Source organism: Loxodonta africana, chromosome 3 (assembly GCF_030014295.1).
Source record: "Loxodonta africana isolate mLoxAfr1 chromosome 3, mLoxAfr1.hap2, whole genome shotgun sequence".
NCBI classification, from domain to species: domain Eukaryota; kingdom Metazoa; phylum Chordata; class Mammalia; order Proboscidea; family Elephantidae; genus Loxodonta; species Loxodonta africana.
In genome coordinates, this window is record NC_087344.1 from 67761290 (window position 1) to 67787652 (window position 26363).

A 26363-nucleotide genomic window follows, 5' to 3' on the forward strand; every position below is an offset into this window, starting at 1 on the left:
GAATTTGAGGATTGGTTAGTTGTTTTGTTTTCCAGCCATTTGGAATATGAGGCCTGCTAAATGAATGTGTACCAAAGGGAAACAATCAGGAATTCTGACAACAGAATCAAATGCCTCTTTTTTGCCCCCAAGCCAAACATCCCCATATAATGTGTACTCTTTGCAAGTGCCAAGAAAGTTTCCACCAAAACAGAGTAGTCTTAGTCTTGTAGAGTCAACTTTTTAGATGAGGCATTACCTGCTACAGTTTAAAAGCTTTCATGCCACCTTTAAGCAGCCTAATTGACAAACATTGTTTTCTCAGACCGTTTTCTTTTGTCCAGAGGACAGATAGGAATCCAGTTAAGGCTGAAGTATGTTAGTCTAACTAATGAGACATACATGAACTTTTCTGTCAGTCCTGACATCTTTTCTCTCCCAGAACTCCCCCAATCAGATAAGCAGAGCTGGTGATTAGCAGCTCTACCTGGTATTTAAAAACAACTGCTTGGCAAATAGCTATTCTCTGAATGGAGACTGGAATTTTTTTCTCTTTCATGCCTTTTATTAAGAGCCCCAGTTGACACCTAGGGATTCAAGGCAGCAGTTAACTATTAGCAGCAGACCACGTGAAGGTCTAGCGGTTTGTGTAAATTGCTATTCCAGAGCTTGTTTTACTTTCTTTATAAACTTTACTGTTTTTCTTAGATATTGGGGTTATTTCTTGCTGACCCTTTGGCCTACAGGTACAGGTGTGATGTTTGTCTGCATTTTTTCACAGGAGGAAGAGCTGCGCAAAGGTGGAGACCCCAAATATGCACACTTGAATATGGACCTGCATGTCTTCATTGAAGTCTTTGGACCCCCATGTGAGGCTTATGCTCTTATGGCCCATGCGATGGAGGAAGTCAAGAAGTTTCTAGTACCAGTAAGGAAGTCCATATCCTGTATTTTCTAAGCAAGGGAGAGCTGGGCTCTTGTGCTGTTGCTAAGGCAGGGGTTCTTAACCAGGGTCTGCATAGAGCTTGTATACTAAATGCTGCAGTTAACATTTATTTTTCTGAGGTGGGCCGTTATTTGTACCTAGTTCTCGAAGCACTGTGCACAAGTGCTCTTGGGGTGTGTATTTGCCTGTGATAGAGCCCATGTTGAGCTGTTATTGTGCCCCAAGGGCACTCCACCCCTCGTCTAAAGTGCTTTTCGTTTTGTGCCAGTATCTGTTGTCAATATCTTGGGTCTGCAGTGTATCCAGCATTCTAATATCCAGTTAGCAGAGATTTAACAAGCTTAATATTTTAATACTTCTGTGGAACCAGGAGGATGTGATAGGAAAAAGACTAACCTGGATCCCTGTACTCAAGGGGTTTATCCTTTAGACTCTAAAGAGTTTAGAAGGTAACAGCAAAAAAATTATAGAACCCAGTATTAATGGATTAAATTCTGACCTGGTGCATTCAGGAAATTGTCTCCTAGAGGAGTTTACTCAAGTAGAGCTTGGTTTGGAAGAGTCATAATTATTAGAGGTTGGCTGTTGATATTAAACAGATTGGTGTGTGGCTTCTTTCAGATTTTAACTGAGACCCAGGAAGAGTTGGGACAGGCCAGGTTATCTGCCTTGGTAATTACTACTTAGAAAATGGTGCTGTTTTACAAGCAAGGCCTGGTGATTGTTAGAGTTAACATGCTACTGCTGAACATTTAATACCAAAGGTGAATCTGGAACCTTAGGATTTGGAATACTTTTCAGCTAGAATTGAGCAAGTTTCATGTTTTCATCAGTAAAACTAAGAGGAGGTGAGGTACAATATTTGCTTCTCTCACATGTAAAATGAAGGAGTTGGAACTAGATGTGGTGTCAAAGGATGCAAGAATTGGTAGAGCAACAATTTATAGGCAGTGTGTCCCCATACTGCTGAGCTCCAGAGATTCCAGCACTGTCTCAAATGTCTCAGCATCTGCTTTGCTTCCAAGAACTTCATCTTCACTGGAAGGCTCAAAATGAAACAGCCAATTTAAAATGTCCTAGAGAAAATCTCAGAGCAGGTAAATTTTCCCTGGGAGGATTCTCTTTACTCTTTTTGAGGTGTTCTGTTAAAGCATCCTGAGCTACCCAAATTCTGAAGGACTGCAGAGGAAATGCCCACCTCCTTTTTATTATTGTCTCCAGCATATTTCTCAGAAGGGATAGTTTACAAGGCTTCCATGTAAGTAGATCTTTAAAAAAGATGCCTGCCAGGGAGACCTGGGTTTCCTTAGTGTTGTTGTGGCAGTTGGAGAAATCTGAGTAAATGGGCTGGCGTTGGTTACCTCCTTCTCCAGTGTAAGTCTAAAGTAGCAATGGTGTGTAAGGTAGGGGCAGGCGGAGAGTTGAGGGAGGCATCTCCGTAGTGACTGTTGTTGTTAGGTGCCATCAAGTCGATTCTGACCCTGTGTACAACAGAATGAAACGCTGCCTGGTCCTGCGCCATCCTCACAATCGTTTCTGTGTTTTAGCCCATCGTTGAAACCACTGTGTCAATCTTTCTGATTGAGGATCTTCCTCATTTGCACTGACCCTCTACTTTACCAAGCCTGATGTCCCTCTCCAGGGCTTATTCCCTCTTGATAACATATACAAAGTACATGAGATGAAGTCTTGCCATCCTCACTTCTAAGGCATTCTGGCTGTACTTCTTCCAAGACAGGTTTGTTCGTTCTTCTGGCAGTCCATGGTATATTCAGTATTCTTCGCCAACACCATAATTCAAAGGCATCAATTCTTCTTTGGTTTTCCTTATTCATTGTTCAGCTTTCACATGCATGTGAGGCAGGGTCAGGTGCACCTTAGTCCTCAAGGTGATGTCTTTGCTTAATAACACTTGAAGGAGGTCTTTTTGTAGCAGATTGACCCAATGCAATTTGTCATTTGATTTCTTGACTGCTGCTTCCATGGGCATTGACTGTGGATCCAAGTAAAATGAGATCCTTGGTAACTTCTATCTTTTCTCCATTTATCATGATGTTGCTTATTGGTCCAGTTGTGGGGATTTTTTATTTCCTTATGTTGAGCTATATAATTCATACTGAAGGCTGTAGTCTTTGATCTTTATCAGTAAGTGCTTCAAGTCCTCTTCACTTGGAGCGAGCAAGGTTGTGTCTGTCATCTGCATATTGCAGGTTGTTAATGAGTCTTCCTCCAATCCTGATGCTACGTTCTTCTTCACGTAGTCCAGCTTCTCGGATTATTTGCTCAGCATACAGATTGAATAAGTGTGGTAAAAGTATGCAATGCTGACACGCACTTTTCCTGATTTTAAACCATGCAGTATCCCCTTGTTCTGTTCAAATGACTGCCTCTTGGTCTGTGTACAGGTTCCATGTGAGCACAATTAAGTGTTCTGGAATTCCCATTATTCTCAGTGTTATTCATAATTTGTTATGATCCACACAGTCAAATGCCTTTGCATAGTCAATAAAACACAGGTAAACATCTTTCTGGTGTTCTTTGTTTTCAGTCAATATCCATCTGTAGTAATTAGAATCTTCTGTTCTCGAAGCTGTGAAAATTTATTAAGTAGTAAGAATGAATATTTCTGATCAGGAAATGCATGGAAAGATTTGCAGATGACTTTTGAGTCATCTGTATAGAGGCCAATTCTTCCCTCTTATGAAGAGAAAAAAGTGAACCTATTTTTGCATCTGTAACCAGGCCCCTCCATTTCCTCTTAAAACCATTAACTGTAACAGAGGCTTCATGGTACAGTAGGAAGAGCACTGTACTAGAAATTGTATCTGGGTCATCTTGGGCAATTTATTTCACCTTTCTGAGCCTCAGGTTCCTCCTTCGTCCCAAACATTTGTTAAGCATTTGCTCTATACCTAATACTATGCTTGGGTCTGAATTTACAAAGATGGCTCCTAAATATCTCATAATCTAGTGAGGAAGACACAGGCAGTTCTGAAATAATGATGTGGTAAGGGTTTGGGTATAGAAAATTACAGGGTGTTGTGAGAGAAGAGAAGGATGGCATCAAGAGAAAGTTTTTCAAAAGAGGTGATATTTTAGTTAAGTCTTGTAAGGGTAAGTTAGAGTCCCTCAGGTGGACAGAAAAGGCAATAATACAGCCTAATGATTCAAAGCCTAGATTTTAGAGACAGATAATTCTGAATTTATATCTAGAGTCTGCCACTTAATAGCTCTATATCCTTGGACTGGTTGCTTTATACTCCCTGATTCTGTTTTCCCGACTGTAAATGGGGTGATCTTCAAGATTATTTTGAAGATTAAAAAATCTATGTGAAGCTTATTATGTAGTGCCCAGCACATAGAGCTCAATTAATAATAGTGACTCTTAATACTCCAGGATGCGGAAACTATTTTCAAAGAATGGTTGTATGAGAGTATGCCAGGCTCTTAACTACAAGTTGTTCAGCATGGTTTGAGAGGACATTGTATATGGAGAGAATAGAGAAGTGATCTGGAGAGCTAGGCAGGGACCACATCATGAAGAGCTTCATCTGAATAATGAGGGGTCTGCCATCAAGACTTTCCTCAGAAAGGTGACAGACAGGGTGCCATTTGATTTCATCAGGGAATGAATGGCCTGAGACTTCATCTGGGCTTTGAAAGTGGTTCTTAGTGTCCAAGGCTCATGTGGGCTGGATAACTTCTCCACAGAAGGTGGGAATGTTACACAACATTCCTTGTTATCTCCAATTCCCAGGATATGATGGATGACATCTGTCAAGAGCAATTTCTAGAACTGTCCTACTTGAATGGAGTACCTGAGCCTACTCGTGGACGTGGGGTGCCAGTGAGAGGCCGGGGAGCTGCGCCTCCCCCTCCACCTGTTCCCAGGTAAAAATAATGGAAATAAATAGAAATGGCATGTAAATTTGACTGCTAGTACCATCTCTCTCAGTGGTGTTTTTATCCACAGCTTAGGAGAGGCCTCGATATTTGTATGTTTCATTGAGTCTAATTTTAGATCTTGAGTACCTTCGCCATAGTCAAGTGCTATAGTCCTGCTAAAAATTTTGGTCTTAATTTTGGGCAGTCCTAGCATTTTTGAATGGTCTCTGAGTTTAGAATTTTATCTTTTGTGATTGCCCTTTATGGAGTGTTCAGACTCCACACCTGCCCAAGGCAGCACATGGATGATGAGACATCCACAAGTCCAATATGAGACCTGAGGAATCTTCAGTGTGGGTCCTTCAGCCACCTGTATATTCTTCTCTGCTTTAGTAAGTCTAGTTAGTTAAGACTTGGTAAGTCTACCTAGCTCCAGAATCTGAACTTGAAAGTAGCCTATTTATAAAAAGCTCCACCTAAATAAGCTTTCTTTTTGCAGGGGCCGAGGTGTTGGACCACCTCGGGGGGCATTGGTGCGTGGTACACCCGTGAGAGGAACCATCACCAGAGGCACCACTGTGGCTCGAGGAGTGCCACCCCCACCTACTGTGAGGGGTGCTCCAACACCGAGAGCACGGACAGCTGGCATCCAGAGAATACCTCTGCCTCCACCCCCTGCGCCAGAAACATATGAAGACTATGTAAGAAATTTGAACGTCGTGCCATTTCTCAATACCTAGAAGGTTGCCAAAGGAAGTTGAATGACAGGGCCTTGGCCCTTGATATAGATGGCAGGGACTGCCTGTAAGATTTGGAATCTACACATCTCTCTAGCAGTTAGCATTGAACTGTGAAAAGATTTTTCCATTTTAGGCATGGTTTACTATTTGTGTATAGATGAAACAGAAAATAAGCTGTGTGCCTTAAGGTACAATGTTTTACTAGTTTCCCACAATATCTACTGGTAATACTAAGGCTCAATATTATACTTTACTTCTTACCCATTCTTGTCTGGTGGCATATCACATGAAGGTTTTTTGTTTTAAGTAACATTGTCTCTCTCAACTATTCCAAAATGGGTGTTAAAAACATTTTGGAGGGAAATTTTCTTTTTTGTTAATCTAGAAACCTGCCATACCTATATGAGATGCAGTTGCCTTCTCTACTTTCTGTGATTCTAACTTTTTTTTTTTTTTTTTTTTTCATTTTATTTGTTCTAGGGATATGATGATACATATGCAGAACAGAGTTATGAAGGCTACGAAGGCTACTACAGCCAAAGCCAAGGGTGAGTTAGGCAATAGAAATGCTATTTCACGTCCCAGTGAAGGATGGGGACAGAGTTTGAGAAACTGAGAGATTGAAGCGTCACAAATCTCGGGAGCTCACCTTTTGAGGGTATATAACTCTGCTTTTGACATCCATGAGGCTCTCACTTGGATCTTCAAGTTTGAGTAACTTTGGATCTTAAATTATAGCTTAAAATCTAGAAATAGTAAATGAAAAATTCCTGATCTGTGACTGCATGGAAACAAAGGAAAATGCCTTTAAATTATTTTGATTTATTATTTTAAAATATTATAGCCACACTTAAGTTGCATAAAATTTTAAAAGGACACTAGAATCCCGGTATCATAAGTTAAGAATTTTGTTTTCCACATATCCTCTTAAAAACATTTGTGTGTGTGTGTGAATATATGTCAATTATTTGAGATTAAAGAGCCCTGGTGCCCCATTGGTTAAAGCAATCAACTCCTAACCAAAAGGTTAGCATTTGAAACCACCAATGCTTCCACAGGAGAAAGATGTGGCAGCCTGCTTCCATAGAGATTTACAGCCTTGGAAACCCTGTGAGGTCACTATGAGTCAGAATCGACTCAGAGACCGTGGGTTTGGTTTTGGTTGGATCTGAGATTAATTGGAAAAAAAAAAAAAAAAGCCTCTCATAATTCTACAGTGGGGACAGAACAGTTCTTTTCATGTTTGTTTATTCTTTTCGAGTGTTGAGCCATATGAATATGTATGTATGTACACCGATTAAGATGGCCAACTTTGAATTGTGCCTTCTCTCTTTAAATTGTATGGTATCCATTTTTTTTTTTGGTACAGCTAATGAGTACATAGCATATACATGGTTATTTTTTTTTTACAGCTGGGTAGTATATGTGTGTTTCAGAAATATTTTGTGGTTTTGGGATGGGGCAAAGTAAACATTTTCCTGTATTGACACAGTAAAACAGCTAAGATATGGAGGCATTTGGGAGGAAGGTTAAACTAAAACAGTTAGTCTATAGCTTTCTAACATTCTGTGTTTGGCTTTCAGGGACTCAGAATATTATGACTATGGACATGGGGAGGTTCAAGATTCTTATGAAGCTTATGGTATGTCTTTATTTCTGTGGTGGGGCAGAAATTGCAAGTAAGTGCCTGGGAGGATGCTGGTAACTGGATTATTGGGAGTCCGGCAATCACATACTTAAGAAGAAATCTTTAACAGCCCACGACTGAGTTTAACAGCCCAGGTGGTACTAATTGCACATGGTAATAGATGAGAAAATAGGAGTTCTGCTCCTATTTAAATTTTGTGGTGTGGCAGAAAGACTATTGAAGTGAGGCGAGGTGCTGTTACTCCTGGAAGGCTACGTAGATACCTTAAACTGAGGCTCAGGACCAGCCTGGCCTAGTTAGAACAACAAACACTTTTAAAATGATGTTTTTCGCACCGCCTCCGCCCCCCTTTGGGCAGGGAGACAGCTAGACCTCGTTTATGTTGCTGGGCCTTTGCTGCTGATACCTGGGCCTCATTTATAGATAACAAGACTTAATCATATTCCACTCGATTCTTCAGCCCCATCTCAATTTTGTTTTTTTATTTTTATTTATTTATTTTGATTTCTTCAAAAAGAATCTCACTGACCTAGGTGGCAAGGAGCTAGCCAGAGCAGATTAGAGGCCAAGAATAGTGCCTGTTAGAATTAGATCAAAGGGTCTAGAGCCTTATAACCAGGAAGCCTGGAGCCAAGCTGCTTACTGGTTTGGAGACACCTCAACTCAGTCGTTGATCTCAAGATTGATGTAGAGGCTGGAATGGCAGCAGGGCCAAACTGTCTTCCCTGAGGTTTGGTTGAAAACACATTGCTCAAGAGTGGCCTCAAGAGCTAATTATGGCCCCATGTTAATGGGCCCCAGAGGAAGTGCCATGTGGCAGTGGATGCAGAGAGAACAGCCTTTTAAATGTGAGGTATTTTGAGCATACCTGAGGGAGTTCCAGAGAGTCCTTGGCAAGGGGCTCAGCAATTGACAGTTGTTCCTCTTAAAGCACTGAAAGAAGATTGACCGTTTCCCCTTACCCCGTAGCTAGAATGGGGCCTCTTAGGACTACCCACAGACAGACAAGCTGAGTTCATCTCCTTAGCACCATATGAAGTAGCCAATCAGCTACTTGCCCAGAGAAACAGTTTTTACCAGTTTTAGGTAAATGGTACTGGACAGTTGCCATCAGTAACACTGTGCTGTTCTGCTCATATGCCACTATTCAGAAGGGTAGTACGATAGTATGTGGGTATTTCTCTCCACTGGTGAGGCAGCACAATGGGGCTTCTATGTGTGTTTGACTAAATTGCATTTCTGTTTTGCTGGGGAAAGGACTGAACTGAAAGGGGTAGGCTTCTCCTTGTGTGATGTTGCCACTGTTTATCTGCTCCCTTTTTTTTTCTTTCTGATCTCTGCCTTTGTAAAAACAGAAAAATAAACTCTCTTATTGGTACTCAGAAACAACTTGGAAAATGATGGATGGATATATATATACTAGGGGTACAACAGTCTCAGACAGGATTCCATGCAACTTTAGATCCATATAGGCGTTTTAGACCTACATAGTGATAGAGACAGATGTTTGTGAATGCTGGCAGCTGGAGAAAGAAGCTTTAGGGATAAACTGGCATGGGTAAGGTATGGAAGTGAGTGGGAAAAGTAAACTTGGAAACACAACTCATTTTCATAAGAGGTTAGTTCTAGAAATAAGTGATCACCTCTCTCAGGCTTTACCCTGTCACAAAGGAAAACCATCTCAGAATGTCAGCCCTGTTGTCTGGCTTCTCTGGGTTGACTGTTGGCATAAGAAAGGGGCTAATGAATTCTCCCAGTCACTGCTGTAAATACATTTGCTTGTACTTCCTGCCACCAGAACAATGAGTACCAGCTCTGTTGATGGTAGACCTCATGAAATGTGGTCCTTGCTTGCTTCTCCCAGGGAACCAGCAGAGATTCTCCACAGGGGAGCCAGACTTCGCTGTTGCATGGAAAAGGGGCTACCTGCTTCCAATCTGAAAGACTTACAGAAGTTGTCGCCTTACCTGAGGCTGCCTGCCAAATTGCTTTAGGAACAGAAAAGGCCATTGCAGAACTGCCGAGATTAATGACTCCCTCATTGGCTCAAGGATGGTGTTGAGTTTATCCAGGTTTGGGGACTGAGTGTAGATCAAGTTGTCTTTGGAGAGCCTGTAGCTGGAGACTACTCCAAATTAAACTCAGGCCTTTTCTGAGATGGTCCCTTCTCTCTGTCCACTGGAAACTGTGTGCAGTTGGGAAATTGCTGAGGCTACTCATGAGGGCCAAGCAAAATGGAAAAGAGGATCACTGAGGAGATGGCTAGATATTGGAGACAAAGCCGTTTTATTGGTGATCTTTACCATGTGACCTAAGGAGCCCTGGTGGCACAGTGGTTAAGTGCTCACCTACTAACACCTAAGGTTGGCGGTTCTAACCCACTCATCAGCTCCACAGGAGAAGACTTGGCAATCTGTTTCCATAAAGGTTGCAGGCTAAAAAACCCTACAGGGAGTTCTGTCACATGAGGTCACTATTAGTCAAAAATCAGTTCAGTGGCACCTAACAGCACCACCAGGTGACCTATCTCTGCTGGTTCCAAATGCCATTGGCATATGGTTTATAAATTGTTCTTGATTTCTCCACAGGCCAAGATGACTGGAATGGGACCAGGCCATCACTGAAGGCCCCTCCAGCTAGGCCAGTGAAGGGAGCATACAGAGAGCACCCATATGGACGTTATTAAAAACAAACATGAGGGGAAAATATCAGTTATGAGCAAAGTTGTTACTGATTTCTTGTATCTCCCAGGATTCCTGTTGCTTTACCCACAACAGACAAGTAATTGTCTAAGTGTTTTTCTTCGTGGTCCCTTTCTTTTCCCCCCTTAACTCCGTTCTTACTCTGCATTCTGGCTTCTGTATGTAGTATTTTAAAATGAGTTAAAATAGATTTAGGAATATCGAATTAATTTTTTAAGTGTGTAGATGCTTTTTTTCTTTGTTGTTTAAATATAAACAAATGTACCTTTTATAATTAAAAAAAAAAAAGTTGAGTAAAAAAAAAAAACCACAAACCTGTTAGTTTCAAAAGTGGCATTGCTTGCTTAAAGGTTCTGAAGTTAAGGCTTGTTAACTTTCTCTTAGTTTTGATTTGAGGCATCCCGTAAAGTTGTAGTTGCAGAATCCCAAACTAGGCTACATTTCAAAATTCAGGGCTGTTTAAGATTAAAATCACAAACGTTAACGGCAGTAGAGGTGCCACCATGTAAAAGTGAGCTCAGATGTCTCTAAAAATGTTTCCTTTAAAAGCACATGGCGGTCGAATGCTTAAGGTTAAATTTTAATATGAAAGATCCTCATGAATTAAATAGTTGATTCAATTTTTAACATTAATTGATTTAAAAACAACAACAAAATTAGGTTTGTAAAACTGACTTTTTCATTATGTGGGTTTTGAAATCTAGCCCCAGACATACAGTGTTGAGAGATACTTAAGGGGGGGGAATAGGTTTTGAAGAGGTTAATTGGGGGAGAGGGGCTGGCCACCTGAATTGAATTTTGATGTAGAGCTTTTTAACCAAGAACAGTCTTTCAGTAATAGTACTAATAATTAAAATTTCAGTATTTAAAAAGACAAAACAAAGTATTGTGTCCATTTGAGAGTCTACACTCCATAAAAAACTCACTTGGACACTGGCCAAAAAGCCGATTTTCCTAAGTTGATGGTTTTCGATATTGAACTGTTCCCAAGGTAGTTAGTCAAGTATGTCTCAACACTAGCATGATATAAAAAGGGACACTGCAGCTGAATGAAAAAGGAATCAAAATCCACTTTGTACATAAGTTAAAGTCCTAATTGGATTTGTACTGTCCTCCCATTTTGTTCTTGGAAGATTAAATGCTACATGTGTAAGTCTGCCTAAATAGGTAGCTTAAACTTATGTCAAAATGTCTGCAGCAGTTTGTCAATAAAGTTTAGTCCTTTTTTAATCAAAGTAAATGTGATGAATTGTCATTTTTTTTTTGGGTGGACAATAAAATAATTTTCTCTTTCAAATAAACTTAAATTAACTCTAAAGTTAATGGGCTTGTTAAAAGTTGGAGACATCTTAAAAGTGGTGGGGGGGTTTTATTTTAAGTTTACCAAAAAAGAGTTTATGGAGTTGTTAAGTTTTAGTTTAAAAATAACCAAAGCTTTTTCACCCCCTGGAAGTTGTTGAGAACGCTTTACCCAATCGCATCACAAGCCTTGATTTCTGGAGAGAGAAACCCAACCGAGCTGAAACTTGGATTGGTTTCCATACACAGATCTCAGTATTTAAGACGCCTGCCATCCCATCTCGCACCTTCCATAGAGCCCCTAGGTGGCCCAAACGAGTGATGCCAAATAATCTCTTTAGAGCTTGGAAAAGGATGACACCTGCCTTTAGATATGGCAATCCACAAACCCTGGGTGCCCTTAAGGGTTTCCCTTCCAATCCCAGAAACGCTGCTGGGGCAGGATTTGGCATGATAGGCTGGTTCTGAACTCCCTCCTAAGAGTTCAAGGGAGGGAATGATGGAATTGGTTGGCTCCATTTCCACTTGATGTTAATTCTCAGGGTTTTCGTGCCTTCCCAAAGGGAGCCACCTAAACTGCTCGGGGGTGAAAAATCCTCTGTATGAGATGCCAAGCTGCCTGCAGCAGTGCATGATGGACATTTTTTTTTTTCTTTCAAAACACACCAACAAAAAATTGTATTTGTAGATTGTGATAAAGTGTAAATAACTGAATTTTCAACCATGGTTTGAAGTCAGCTTTCAGGGCATTATGTCTTGTTTTGATGAAAAGAGATCACTCTATACCCCCCTTTTTAAAGGAAAATTATCGCAAGAGAATCAGGATGTGTAAAGCTAACATGCATCGCAAAAAACCAAAGGTAACCTAAATGTCTGATTTTAATAGCACATATTTCTCTTTTACATAAACTGTGACAGCAACTTGCATAAACAATTCTTTAGCTGTTAATTTTAATGTTAAAACTTTGCAAAACTTGTTTAATAAAAGTAGCTGTAAAAAGAAAAACCATATGCTGCCGCATAAATTAGCCATAACTCTTAATAATCCTGCCCAATCCCAAGTGAACTGTAATGTAAGCTGGGCACAGAGTCTGACAGCTTAAATGACACGTTGTAAACTTTCACTGACTGTAGCTTAGACCTCCTGCTGCTCCCCAAAGTAAAGCTTTCTGCTCAGCTATTTTAAAATGTACAAAGATGAGCCCCTGTAGGTCCCCATATTGATATTCACAATGAAATGTTACTTAAAATTTCTGTAAAGTTGCATGTTTCTCTCCTGTAATGTGTAAACTGCATGCAGGATCTCCTTATCTTTTATTTTGTATGTCTTTAAAACTTCCTCTTCAAAAGAGTGATCTCTTTGTCTCCATTTACAGGTGATTGAAAGCTCCTGAGGCATTTCCTGAAACAATGGGTAATGAAGACCCTTATCAGGTATGTTAAGCTGGCTTTCTGTTAAGGATGTGAGACTTTATCATAAGTAAAGTAAAACAGTTACACCAGGAGGTGGCCTGGGAGGTGGTCAGTAGACTAATCTCTCTTACAGTCATTCATACCATATTTACAACATGACCGTACTTATATGTTGGTTTGTAGTCCATGTTGAATTTATTTCTAATGGTTGATATGACCAGGTAGTGTCAACTTATATCTATTGAATTCCAATCTTATTTAGCCTGTCAATAACTTGAGTGTAGTGTTTCATTTAGAGTTTATTGGTTGCAAGCAACAAAGTGACTGGCTAATATAAATAAAAGAGAATTTATTAAAAGCATATTAGGATTGGAACCCTGTCCATTCCTAGTGGAAATGCAAAATGGTACAGCCATTGTGGAAAAGTTTGGCAGTTCCTTAAAAAAGTAAAAATAGAACTATCATTAAAAAAAATAGAAGTTTTTTTTTTTTTTTATACAACCCACAAATTCCACTCCTAGGTATATACGCAAGGACTTGAAAACAGAGTCAAAAAGACTGCTATACCAATGTTCATTGCAGCACTATTCACAATAGCCAAAAGGTTGAAACAACCTAAATGCCCATCCACAGATAAATGGGTAAATAAAATGCAGTACATACATACAATGGGATACTATGCAGCCAGTAGGAGAAATGAAGTCTCGATACATGCATGCTACAGCGTGCATGGATCTTGAAGACATTCTGTTGAGCGAAATAAGTCAATCACAAAAGAATAAATATTGTATGACCTCACTTATATAAAAATACAAGAAAAGGCAAATGAACAGAGACCAAAGCTTATTAGTGGTTACCAGGGACGGGAGGGAGGGAAAAAGGAGGGTTACCGGTGATAGAAAAATCATGTTGATTAAGGGCAGAGTTGCACAACCGATTGTTATAATTGCTGTCAATAGTTGTATACTTGTAACAGTTGAATTGGCAAAAATTGTGTGATAGATGTATTTACAACAATAACAAAAAAAAAAGTAGCTGGTTCCTCGGTTTGGAGGTTTAGGGTAGTGGTTTCATGCAACATCCCAGTTAATTGGCTTAATAACATGTTCAGTGCTTTTGTTCTACCTCCTACTTCGTTGCATAGTGCCTGGGGTCTGAAAAGCTTGCAAGTGGTCATTCAAGGCACAACAGTTGGTCTCTATTCATCTGGTGCAACAGAGGAAGAAGGAGAGACAGGAATAGGAAGAGGATATGAACTTTGTGGCTAATTGCCTTCACAAACCAACTGCTTCCTCTGTCATGAGACCGGAACTGGGTAGTGCCTGGCTGCCATTACTGAACATTTCGATCAAAGATTCCATAGAAGAATCCTGATCAAAAGGGGGTAAATGCAGAAGAGAATTTCAAATTCTCATGGACTCTAGACTTTGTAGAGCCGTGGAATGTGGATGAACCCTTGAAACTGTTACCCTTGAGTTAATCTTTAAACCTTAAACCAAAAATATCCCTTTAAGTCATCTTAAAACCGAGCTGTAGTTTAGCTTAACTAGTTAAAAAAAAAAAATCTGCCTAATGCATTATGCTGTTTTAAGAACTATTGGTATGGGATCAAACTGACAACAGCAACTCAAAAGATTAGATAGGAACCTTAGGAGGCAGTGAGTTTTTGTTTCTGAGTAAGGAACAACTCAGAAAAGGAAGGTGAGAATGGCCGCACAGCTTATAGAATGTAATCAGTGTCACTGAATTGTACGTGTAGAAACTGTTGAATTGGTGTACGTTTTGCTGTGTATAGGAGCCCTGGTAGCTCAGTGATTAAAGCGCTTGGCAGCTAAATGAAAAGTCAGCAGTTCAAACCCACCAGCCACTCCACAGGAGAAAGATGTGACAGTTTGCTCCCATAAAGATTGTAGCCTTGGAAACCCTGTGGGGCAGTTCTACTCTGTCCTATAGGGTCAATATGAGTCAGAATCGACTTAATGGTGGTGGGTTGCTGTGTATATTCTCAGTGACAAATATTTAGGAAAAAAACAGTTGGAGTATGTCTTAGTTATCTAGTGCTGCTATAACAGAAATACCACAGGTGGATGGCTTTAACAAACAAATTACTTTTCTCACAAGAGACTATACCGTTTGTTTTTTGCTGTCAAATTAATTCCAACCCATAGTGACTCTATAGGACAGAGTAGAACTGCCCCATAGGGTTTCCAAGGAGCGGCTGTTGGATTCGAACTGCCGAACTTTTGGTTAGCAGCCATAGCACTTAATCGCTGCGCCACCTGGGCTCACAGGAGGCTAGAAGTCCAAATTCAGGGTGTTGGCTCTAGGGGAAGGTATTCTCTCTCTGTCAGCTCTGGAGGATGGTCGTTGTCTCTTTTGAGCTTCTGCTCCTGGACAGTCTTCATGTGGCTTGGCATCTGTCTTCCCCCATCTCTGCTTGCTTATTCATTAAGACAGCCCATTCCCAAATGGGATTATAACCACAGGCATAGGGGTTGGAATTTGTAACACATTTGGGGGGGCTACAATTCAGTCCATAACAGGGTGTTATTAGAAAAGGGAAATAGGTGCTGGGCAGACCCCCCCCCCAAAAAAAAAGAAATCAATTGTCTGCTAATACCCCAGTTTTATGGAAGTAACTGAGACTTAATGAAGTTAAATAACTTCCCAGGGTCATATAATTAGTAAGGCTGGTGATCAAACCCAGGTTTATCCGTTTCTGTCATCAGACTTAGGAAACCCTTGGTAGTGATGCTGTGATGCAATAGAAAGGATGGGGAGCATGACAAACCTAGAGTAGAATCCATGAGCTTTCTTTTGTTTAGTGACCTAAATAAGTCACCTTCCTGAGCCTTTTATTTTTTACATCTTTGGAAGGAAGATGGTGATAATGTACACCTCACAGTGGCTGGCAGACTGGGGGAGAGCTAATATACATAATATATGTGTGTGTGTTTATATACTGTATATCCAACCAATTCAGTGCCCCGTACATAGTAAACATTGGTGTTCTCTTCCTAAGAAAATTTAATCACCTTGATTTAGGTGTTTGGAGCCTTGACAACTGAGTGAGCCTTCATGTTGCTTGAAGCCTTCAAGGAACAGACTGATTTTTCCCTCTGCCCTTGAGTAAATTGTTAGGGGTTAGGGTGGCACTGTTAAGAAAGGATCTATCTTCATGAGCCAAAGGCACATATCTCCTTAGAAAGTCAAATTTGGCTTCTTGGGGATAATTTCTTTTAAGCTTACCCGTCAGCCGGGAACCTCTGAGGTCTGGAGACATTAAGGAGATCGGGAGATCTTAAGCCATGTGTACTGGTCATGGTTCTGGGAACCCAGGGGATCCTAAAGTTTGATAGCGGCCACATGAATGGCTTGAAAATTTAGGGGAAAGTCCCTTCGTGCAGAGAATTTAGTCTCAGTTCTCCCTAGGGTACTCTTAAGAAAAGAAACATCTTTTTGCGTTTGGCTTATGTTATGCTTGGAAAGGCACGTTCCAGCATTTGTAGACCCAGGCCTGCCAGTGGCCTGCTTTTTCTGGGTATGTGTCACTTAGTTGATCCAAGTGGTTTCTATAGCTTTCTATTACTACTTGTAAACCTTCATTACATCTCTGTAAGCTTTAGAGCCAGGCAAGATTTGGGTACCAGACCTAGCTCTACTTCATCTTAGCCTTTGTCATTTTAGCCTTTTGTTAGACAAAAAAACCTTAACCCCTCTCGATGCCTTATTTCTTTATCATCAAATGAAGTTGATAATAATAGCTAACATCATTATGTGCCATGTAATATCCTAAGCAATTAATAAGGATGATCTCATTTGGTCTTTACTACCTTTTTTTAAAAAATTGAGATGAGAGTCACAACAATTTACCATTTAAACCATTTTAAAGTATATAATTCAGTGGGTTTTAGTATATTCACAGTGTTAATGCAACCATAACCACTATATAATTTCAGAACATTTTTATCACCCCAAAAAGAAACCCCACACCTCTTAGTAAAAAAAAAAAAAAACCAACTGCCGTTGAGTTGATTCTGACCCATAGCGACCCTAGAGGACAGAGTAGAACTGCCCAACAGAGTAGAACTGCCCGATAGAGTTTTCAAGGAGTGCCTGGCGGATGGATTCAAACTGCAAGACCTCTTGGTTATCAGCGGTAGCACTTAACCACTATGCCACCAGGGTTTCCACACCTCTTAGTAGTCTCTCCCAAATTACCCCTTCGCTCACTAATCTACTTTCTGTTGCCATGGATTTGCCTATTCTGTTTCAAGAGAAACTGAAAATTTGGGTTTTATATAAGTCAATTGTTAAATGTTTGCTCAGATTAAAAAAAAAAAAATACTGGTGGCGCAGTGGTTAAGAGCTTTGGCTGCTAACCAAAAGGTCGGCAGTTCGAATTTACCAGCTGCTCCTTGCAAACCCTATGGGACAGTTCTGCTCTGTCCTGCAGGGTCACTATGAGTCAGAATCCACTCTACAGCAATGGGTTTGGTTTTTTGTTTTTTAAATTAGTCTTAATGTGTGTGGCCCTATAGCTTACAGCCTCCTATTTGGCTCTATTAATATAAATTAAAAGGCAGGTCAATATTTTTTAATGATCCTTTCTCTTTGAGTAGACTACGTATCCTGTTGGCAAAGAGGAAATCCTAGTTTTGTTTTTTGGTTTTTTTTTTTTGAGAACAGTTTTATTGAGATGTACTCCATATACCATGCAATTCACTGATTTAAAGTATACAATTCAGTGGTTTTCAGTATATTCATCAAGTTGTGTGATTGTCACACAGTCGATTTTAGAACATCCTTATCACTCCAAAAGAAGCCCCGCACTCTTTAACCATCCTGCCCAAAGTCCCTCCATTCCCTGCCAGCCCTAAGCAACCACTAATCTACTTTCTGTCTCTATAGATTTGCCTATTCGACACATTAAATATAAATCGGAATCACAATACGTGGTCTTTAGTGACTCGCTTCTTTTGTTCAGCATGTTTTCCAGGGTTCACGTATATTGTAAGATGTATCAGTACTTCATTCCTTTTTGTTACTGAATAGTATTTCATTGTGTGGATTACCACATACTATTGATGGACATTTGGGTTGTTTCCACTTTTTGACTATTATGAGTAATGCTATGAACATTCAGTACAAGTATTTGTGCGGATATATGTTTTCAATTTCTTGCATATATACTTGGGAGAGGAATTGCTGGGTCATAGGATAGCTCTGTTTAACTTTTGAGGAACTGCCTAACTGTTTTCTACAGGGGCCGCGCCATTTTACGTTCCTACCGTCAATGTACAAGAGTTCCAGTTTTTCCATATCCTCACTGACATATACTTTCTGTTTTGTTTATTGTAGCCACCCTAGTAGGTATGAAGTGGTATCACGTTGTGAATTTGATTTGCATTTCCTTAATGACTAATATTGTTGAGCATCTTTTCATGTGCTTATTGGCATTTGTATATCTCCTTTGAAGAAGTATCTGTTCAAACCCTTGGATTATTTGTTTTTGTTGAGTTGCAAGAGTTCTTTATATATTCTGGATACCAGGATCTTATCAGATAAATGATTTGCAAATATTTTCTCCTGTTCTCTGGGTTGTTGTTTCACTTTCTTCATAGTGTCCTTTGCACAAAAGTTTTTAATTATGATGAAGTCCAATTTACCTATTTTTTATTTTGTTGCTTGTGCTTTTGATGTCATGTTTAAGAAACCATTGTCTCTTTCAGGGTCACAAAGATGCTTCTTCTTGAAGTTTTATAGTTTTGGCTCTTACATTTAGGTTTGTCATCCATTTTGAGTTAACTTTTGTATATGGTATGAGGTAGGGATCCATATTTATTCTTCCACATGTGGATATCCAGTTTTCTCAACACTATTTGTCGAAAAGACTGTTCTTTCCCCCATTGAATGGTCTTGGCGCCCTTGTCGAAAATCAGTTGATCATAGGTACAACAGGCCTACTTCTTTTGAACAGTCCCTGGGTAGTACAAATAGTGCTTAGCTACTAACTGAAAGGTTGGTAGTTCAGATCCACCCAGAGGCACCTCATAAGAGGTAATATGCTTTTGAAAGGTCACAACCATTGAAAACCCTGTGGAGCATGGTTCTGTTCTGAAACGCTGGATGGCAACTGCTTTACTACCTTTTGAAGTAGCTATTATGTAAGTGGTTAATAAATACAATGTGTGGCATATAGTAGCCGTTCGAACATAAATAGCAGTAGATTGCCTAGATTATTCTGGCATCACTAAGGGCTAGTAAGTGATGAAGCTGGGATTTGAACCCAGGTATGTATGATCTCAGAGCATATGCCTTTGTTCTGTGCATTATATTTCAGGCTGCTGAAGTGGAAATGAGGCTGTTCTAGCTGCCATGCCTGGCCATATGTAGTTCTCCAGCACTCCCATGCCCTACCATCAATCAGTGTCTTCTGCTCCACTACTCCTTACTCCCATCCCCCCATCCTCCACCCCAACCATGTTGCCATGGTGCCTCCGGGGGCTCTTGGCAATGACAGTTGCTGCTGAGTGAATGCTCACCCTTCCTTACCTAGGGATTTGACAGTTATTCAAGCCTGGGGGCTTGCCAGCTTTTGTACTTTCCCCAACCACTTTCCACTCCGTGCCTCAGATTAAGTTACAGGTGCATCAGCAGCTGCTAGGGCTTTCTGACCACCAAGGATGAAATGGACTGTTGTTTCAGGGACAGCAGCCCATGAGTTGGGACTCAGAAGGCTTCTTGCTTATACATATGCAAAGTGCTTCTGAACTAAGTGAACAAGAGGGATAAAGGAATGGTGTATGTTTTGCTCAGGTTTTTGAAACTTAAGTACTGCCTCCCTAACCTCAGACCCTGAAGCTCTGTCACCAAGTCCCCCAAGGCTTTGCCCAAAGATCATTTCTGGGTTAGAATGCATAAGGCAACACATGGACTCCTTCTCTCTTGACATGTTCTTGTGCTTGGTGTGGGCCTGTAGAGATTGCTGTGTGCTGGCAGTGCTACCATTAAGTAGTCATTTTAATTTTTTTTTTTTTTCATTTTATTATTTCTCAGTTTACCCCCATTCATTGATTTTGACCCTGTCTATAGGAAGGGGAAAGTGAGAAAGGGACAATAAGGGAGCTTTGCCTGGCTAAGGGAGAAGAAAACTCAATTTGAAAGCCTACTGTGTACCCCTATTTGAATGCCCGTATTTTTATAAATGGGAGCCTTGGTGGTTCAGTGGTTAAAGCACTTGGCTGCTAACCAAAAGGTCAGCAGGTGAAACCCACCAGCCTCTCTGCAGGAGAAAGATGTAGCAGTCTACTTCCATAAAGATTTATAGCCTTGGAAACCCTGTGGGGCAGTTCTACTCTGTCTTATAGGATCACTGTGAGTCGGAATTGACTCAACAGCAGTGGGTTGGTTTTTTTGGTTTTATTTTTATAAATGAGGTAACTGATACTAGGAGAAGTGAAGTAATTTATCATGGTTGCACAGCAGGTTTGGAAGAGGGTGCTTATGAATACTGTTGGGCAACAAAGTCTGTTCTCTATGTTGAAAGCATGCTGCTTCTATAATACCATATATTGCAATGACTGTAAGATACCATTTATTGTAAAGATGCATCATTATTTTAAGTACTTCAAAGAAAGAAAAAAAACGGGAATTAAACTGACACAGGGTTTCTTGTCACATCGAATGTGAGATACATCCTGATTTCAGAGATGTTAAAATGTAAAAATGTGTCTTAGCTACTCCTGTATTTTGTCAATTCTGACATATACTGAATATTGACTCTGTGCCATGCCTTACTTTCTCTACTCATGAAGTAGGTATTATTCCATTTTTACACATGATGAAACTGAGACCTAGAAAAATTAAGTAAGGTACCGAAGGTCCTAATAGCTGTTAAGTAGCAGAGCAGTCTGATTTCAGAGTCTGTGATTAATCTCAACTATTACATTATACTGGAATTTAGACAGAGTTTTACCTGTCAGCCAGAATTATCCTGGCTGGGGATATTATCCTGCAGGGATATTACTGTTAATGCAGTCAACATTTGCTGAGGCCTCTTAGACCTTATGGTGGCTGTGTTGGGTCACAGGACTATATCAGTTCATAGTCCCTGCCCCCAAAAAACTCAGTCTAAGGGGAGAGAGGAAGTAGTGTGAGATCAAGTTGTGTTGCAGAACTGAATCCTGGTGAGCTTGGAGATGCTGTATGGGGAAGTCTTAGGGAGGGCCGAAGGAAGGAGATGACGTTTAATTCAAGTCTTAAAGGATAAATAAGAATTTGCCAGGCAGGCAAATAGATACCTTAGCATAAAGCAAACTAATTTCAAATTCTGCCTCCCATGCTTAACCAGCTTTGGGACTTCAGGTGAGTCATCCTCTCCAAGTATCCGTTCTCCATTTGTAAAGTAGGGATATATTACCGTTTCCTTCACAACGTTATTGTGAAGATTGAGTGAGCTAATGCAGATAAAAGATTCAGCAGTGTTAGGCCAAGGAATTTGGACTTTATGCTAAAGTTTAGAGAGCCATTTAAGGCCTTCAGCATGAGAGTGACTTAACACACCTGTGTTTGCCCTTGTTCTGGTGAAGTAAAGAAAATTAAGGGAAGCAGAAGAGAAAAGCCTTCCATGAAGTGGCATCATTCCTTTGTGGGGGTTGAAGGAGATACCCTTCTCCCACCTTGTCTCCCTCCTACCCTCCCTCTTGCCTGAAGAACTCTTGATTCCCACATTTTTCAGAAAGGAGAATTGTCTCTCCTCTGAGGTATTTGGGCCATTTGAAGATGGAAAGTTAGGCCTTCACCATATATTAAAGGAGTCTCGCATATTCTATCCCTTGTACCCACCCTGTGAATTGGAGACCATTAATAGTCTCCATTGATAGAAACTGTGCTCTTAAGGGAATATTAAGCAAGGCTTTGTTTCACCACTCTTTAAATTCTGAATGGATGAAGACTCTGCCTCTATTTAAGCTTTTAATTCTGTGCCAAGCTTTGTGCTGGGAGTATTCGTATGCAACATCCCATTTAATCTCAAACACCCGAGAAAGCAGAGATTATCCCTAATTTACAGAGTGGGAAACTGAGATGGATAGAGATTAGGACACCCGCAAATTCCAAGAACTGGAGTTTAGACCCATATCTTTTTGCTCCCAGTTAGCTGTCTCCCGGTCTCTCCTCTGTACCTAGAGTGGCTGCAAGAAGATTGGCTTACCCTGAAGGCAGTTCCTGGCTTGTGTACAAGATGGGTGCCCTTGGCATGGTTTTCTGAGCCCTGAAGTTAATTGACTTAGATCCTTAAAAGCCTTCCCCCTTTTTTCTCTCTGGACCCACATGTACCTCCTGCTCTCTAGATTAATAGCCATTGCATTTTTAAAGCTAGCAAGCATCTGATGAATATTTAATAGCCTTGAGTTGACAGGCTAGAAACAGCTGTCTGAGGCAGCATCTGTTGTGGGGAGACAAGGTAGTACACTGCACTGCCTTACTATCTAGTCTTTTGTTTCCTGGCCTAGAAAATAGACATGGCTCTTTCAGGCCCCCTAAGTCTGTGGTGGGCACTATACCTAGACCTATTGTGGCCTCATGATTGTCCTGGCTCTCGAGGAGGCTGCACTCAGGCAGCAGACCAAGCCCTTTTTCTTGGGTAATGGCAAACAGAAAATGATTACTAACGTCTGGAATCAAATTTGCAACCCCTGGGCTGGAGGTTATTTACACTATAGCCTGTCCCGGCCCTGAGGCTGAGGATGCATTCTCATGCGGTGTTCTGCCAACTGCAACTCTCTTCTAAAAAGAGGGAGACTTGTATCTGGAAGAGACCTGCATTTCATAGCCATGCTGCCCCCTTCCTAAGTCAAAGGGACATCTTGCCTCAAGGAGGCCTTGTCACTTCCAAGGCAAATTTGGGGAAATTATGGGGACTCCTAAAAATGGCAGCATTAAGATGCCTGGATTAGCTGTTTCCTTGTCATCCTCTGGAGCCTGCCTAGGCCCACCTTGGGGTAGCCGGTCTCTTTCCTCCAGGTACCATAATGTGTGTCAGAACTTGAGATAGAAGAGCTTGGGTTCAGATACAGGGCTAATTCTTCTCAGGGGTCTTCTGGCTCCAGCCTTCATGCTTCCGATTAACCTTCCTTTAGACTCTGTCAGGCTTAGGGAGAAGATGGATTCTCCCTACCTCTCAGGCTCTCTGGGGTTGAAATACAGGAAGCAAGCTCTGCACCTGCCTTTGAGAAAGAGAAATGCCTTATGCTCAGATATGATTCTTTGTAAGCTTCTCTCCAGAGATCAGTATAAATGGCTGCTTTCATTTTTTTTTTTTTTTTTTCATTTATTCACTCTTTTAAATTATGTTTAGCACCAGAGATTCAGTGGTGAATGAACAGGATAAAATGGTCCCTGACCTCATGGAGTTTATAGTAGGGGAGACAAACCCTGAACAGTTAATTTCATAAATAATTTCGACTGTGGTAAGTGCTATGAAAGAAAAGAACTAGGTGTCATAATAGGATATAACAGGGAACTAAACTAGTTGTGGGGTTTTCCTTGAGGTAATGATGTTTATACTGACATCTGAAGGAAAACTGAGCTAGATAGAAGGCTTAGGGAAAGGTCATGGAGCACATTCTAGGCAGAATAGGACCGGGGTGGGTTAGGAAGCTGCTTAGGTGGAGGTCTTGAACTTACTCTGTGGGTATGACTGAAGACCACTGAATCAGGGCAATGACATGATTAGATTTCATGTTTTATTACCCCACTTGTTGTAGAATGAAGAGTGGATTTTGTCAGCCAGGAAGCTTTGGATTAGTCCAAGCAAGAAATAACTATCTGTTGGACGGTGATAGCAGCAAAAATGGTAGAGAAGTGAATGGATTTTAAGAACTTTTAGGAGATAGAATGAACACCATTTGGTGGTTGATTAGATGTGAGAGAAGAAAGAGGTACTAAGGGGTCCCAGGTTACTGGCATATACAAGTCGGGTGGAGGGTGTTATTTAAAAGACGGAGAGCGCTATCACAGGCTTTGACATGAGATCAGTCCCCAGCCCTGTACTGTAGGCTTAGGATGTGTCTCTCCTGTGGATGACACTCAGTATTTGAGGCTGGAATAAATCCCACATAAGGCCACAGAGCCAGGCTGCTCAGCCTAGAATCGAGGTAATAATAATAGTGATGAGAAGATACTTACTTCCTCAGTCCCCTTCTCCCAAAGCACTTTAAAGCTCTTTGTCGATCTTTATCTTTTTCACATTTCTGGAAGGGCAGGAAGTTTTTTCTCCTTTGAATAGCTAGGGGTATTGCAACCCCCCCAAATTTAGTTGATTGTTCCCTGGATCACCCAGCTCAGGCATGACCAAGGCAGATACAGGGTCTGAGGCTCTTTACTGTCTGACTGGCAGCAGAAGGAGAGTTGATAGGTTGTGGACTTCTGTTTCCCACCTATCTGTGTACCTAGAGACCTGTGTACTGAATGGAACAACAAGTTGTGCTGTGTGATGGGGAGATTGTAAGGTACCTGGCCAAGGGTAGGAAGCTGAGAAGCCCCTTATTACAACACTTCCATGTTTCTGAATTTACCACCTTGTGTCTTTGCAGGAATCAAAGACTCTGGAAACCAAGACAGCTACCTGCTATGTCAAGGCTGGCCTGAGGGCATTTGCTGGGCACAGAGAAACCCAGGAGAAGACATCGACAGTCTTGTTCCCACCCCACCCCTTGATCTGATTTACCAACTGAAAGCTAGCCAGGATTACCCTAGGAGTCTCTAGGCCCAGAATGGAGTACTAAGGGCTATAAGAGACTGTGATGATAACAGTTAAACCTGCTCAGGACTTTAAAGAGTTAAAGGGGACCAACAGTATCCCCAGCACTGCCTCCTAGACCTGAGTAAACTGGCAGCTCCTAGTGTGCTATTCTGTCTGCCTGCTTCCCCTCAGCCTTCAGCAGAACTGGCTGGAACATACTACCACCACTTCCTGTTTTCCTCCTTGCTGTACCTGTGTTGTGGGTCCCACCCTGGGAGCCCTTGGACACTTCCCAGAAGGCTCCCAGGGAGAGGCTCCCCCAACACTTGCCACAACATAGGTTGAGGAAAGCCAAGTGAAAAGGTTGATTTACTTTGGGCAGATTATTTAACCTCTGAGGCCGTATTTCTCTTCATTGTTAACTACTAGCCTTGTCCAGAAAGCTCTTGAAGGGTAGGGCTTTGCCTACTTCATCTCTGTACCATACCCCAGTTCCTCCCCAACAAGTATCTGGCACTGAGGAGCTCAATAAAGGTTTGGTCAAGGGATGAATGGTCCCACTTTGGTAGCTTCTATCAGCTTTGGGAGACAGCCAAAGGCCCCCTGATCTATCTGCCACTTCATTCCCAGCTATATTTGGGCTATCAGTCCTGACATTTCCTCTGGAAGGATTGGAAGGTCAGTCTTTGATAGGCTTCTGATTTCCTATGGCCTGTGCCCTGTTAGGGGCTCTGGTTGCACAGTGGTTAAGCGCACAGCTGCTAATCAAAAGATTGGTGGTTTGAACCCACTAGCTGCTCCACGGGAGAAAGATCTGGCAGCCTTAGAAACCATATGGGACAGTTCTACTCAGTCCTACAGGGTCACTATGAGTTGGAATCGATTTGATGGCAACAGATTTGGTTTGGCATTATGTATACCCCAGGTTGACTTTACACTGAACTACCTGATAGGTTAAAAAAAAAAAAAAAAAACCATTGCCGTTGAGTCAATTCAATTCTAACTCATAGCAACCGTGTAGGACAGTAGAACTATCCCATAGGGTTTCCAGGGAGCGGCTGGTAGATTTGAACTGCCAGCCTTTTGGTTAACAGCCTGAACCTCTTAACCTCTGCACCACCAGGGCTTTTCCTGATAGGTTAGGGACCCGTAGTATTACACTGTTCCTTAATTCCTCTGGTTATCCTAACAAAGGAACAAGGGAAAGGGCTGAGTTTAGGGAGAGAGGTTGTTTGCATTTTATTATGCCTGGGGCATTCTGATGAGCTTGGATTCATTCATTCTTAGCAAGAACAGGTATAATGGAAAGGGAATTTTGAATCAGTTGATGTATTTTGGGCAAGTTATTTAACCTCTGAGCTCATTTTTTCTCTTCATTGATTACTGTAATTGAGTGCTTAGTATGTACCAAGAGTCCCTGGGTGGCACAAATGGCTAAATCTCAACTACTAACTGGATGATTGGCCATTTGAATCCACCCGGAGGTGTCTCGGAAGAAAGGCCTGACAATCTACTTCCAAAAGATCATGGCCATTGAAAATTCTGGAATGCGGCTTTACTGTGAAACACGTGAGATCACCACGAGTCAGAATCTAGTCAACAGCAACTGTCTTTAATCTGTACCAGGCACTGTGTTAAGTATTTGTATGTACTGTTTTTCTTAATCCTCCAACCCATTATCCCCATTTTGTAGATAAAGAAATCAAGGCTCAAGGAAGATAAATAACTTGCTTAAGGTTTTTTTTTTTTTTTTTAAGGTTAGAAAAAGGTGCTAACAGACTTTACAGCCCATACTTTTGACCTGTCTGCCTTATAGCTGAGCTACAAGTGATTTGAAACAGTAAAGCATTGTTTGTATGAGGTGTTTGTCTAGGGTAGCAAGCTGTCTGGGTTTACCCAGGACTAAGAGGGTTCTCATGGGACTTTTAGTGCTAAAACCAGGGAAGTCCCAGGCAAACCAGGATGAGTTTGTCGGCCTGTTTGTCACTGGAGGCTCTCGGTCCAA

The 26363-nt window shown here is 41.2% G+C and overlaps 1 protein-coding gene across 2 annotated transcripts in view; it reads left to right on the plus strand.

Annotated features, from left to right (window-relative positions):
- The window catches only part of KHDRBS1 (KH RNA binding domain containing, signal transduction associated 1), a 41978-nt gene extending 16632 nt beyond the window's left edge, over positions 1-25346 (plus strand). The window contains exons 4-11 of one of the 2 annotated variants that reach the window (XM_003415279.3): positions 761-907; positions 4683-4816; positions 5310-5511; positions 6031-6098; positions 7134-7192; positions 9787-12059; positions 12576-12633; positions 24210-25346. In XM_003415279.3, the coding sequence (XP_003415327.3) occupies positions 761-907; positions 4683-4816; positions 5310-5511; positions 6031-6098; positions 7134-7192; positions 9787-9884 (708 nt within the window). In that variant the 3' untranslated portion in view covers positions 9885-12059; positions 12576-12633; positions 24210-25346. The remainder of the gene's footprint in view (positions 1-760; positions 908-4682; positions 4817-5309; positions 5512-6030; positions 6099-7133; positions 7193-9786; positions 12060-12575; positions 12634-24209) is intronic. The other variant, XM_064281638.1, reaches the window with a different exon arrangement.
- The last annotated feature ends 1017 nt before the right edge of the window (positions 25347-26363 follow it).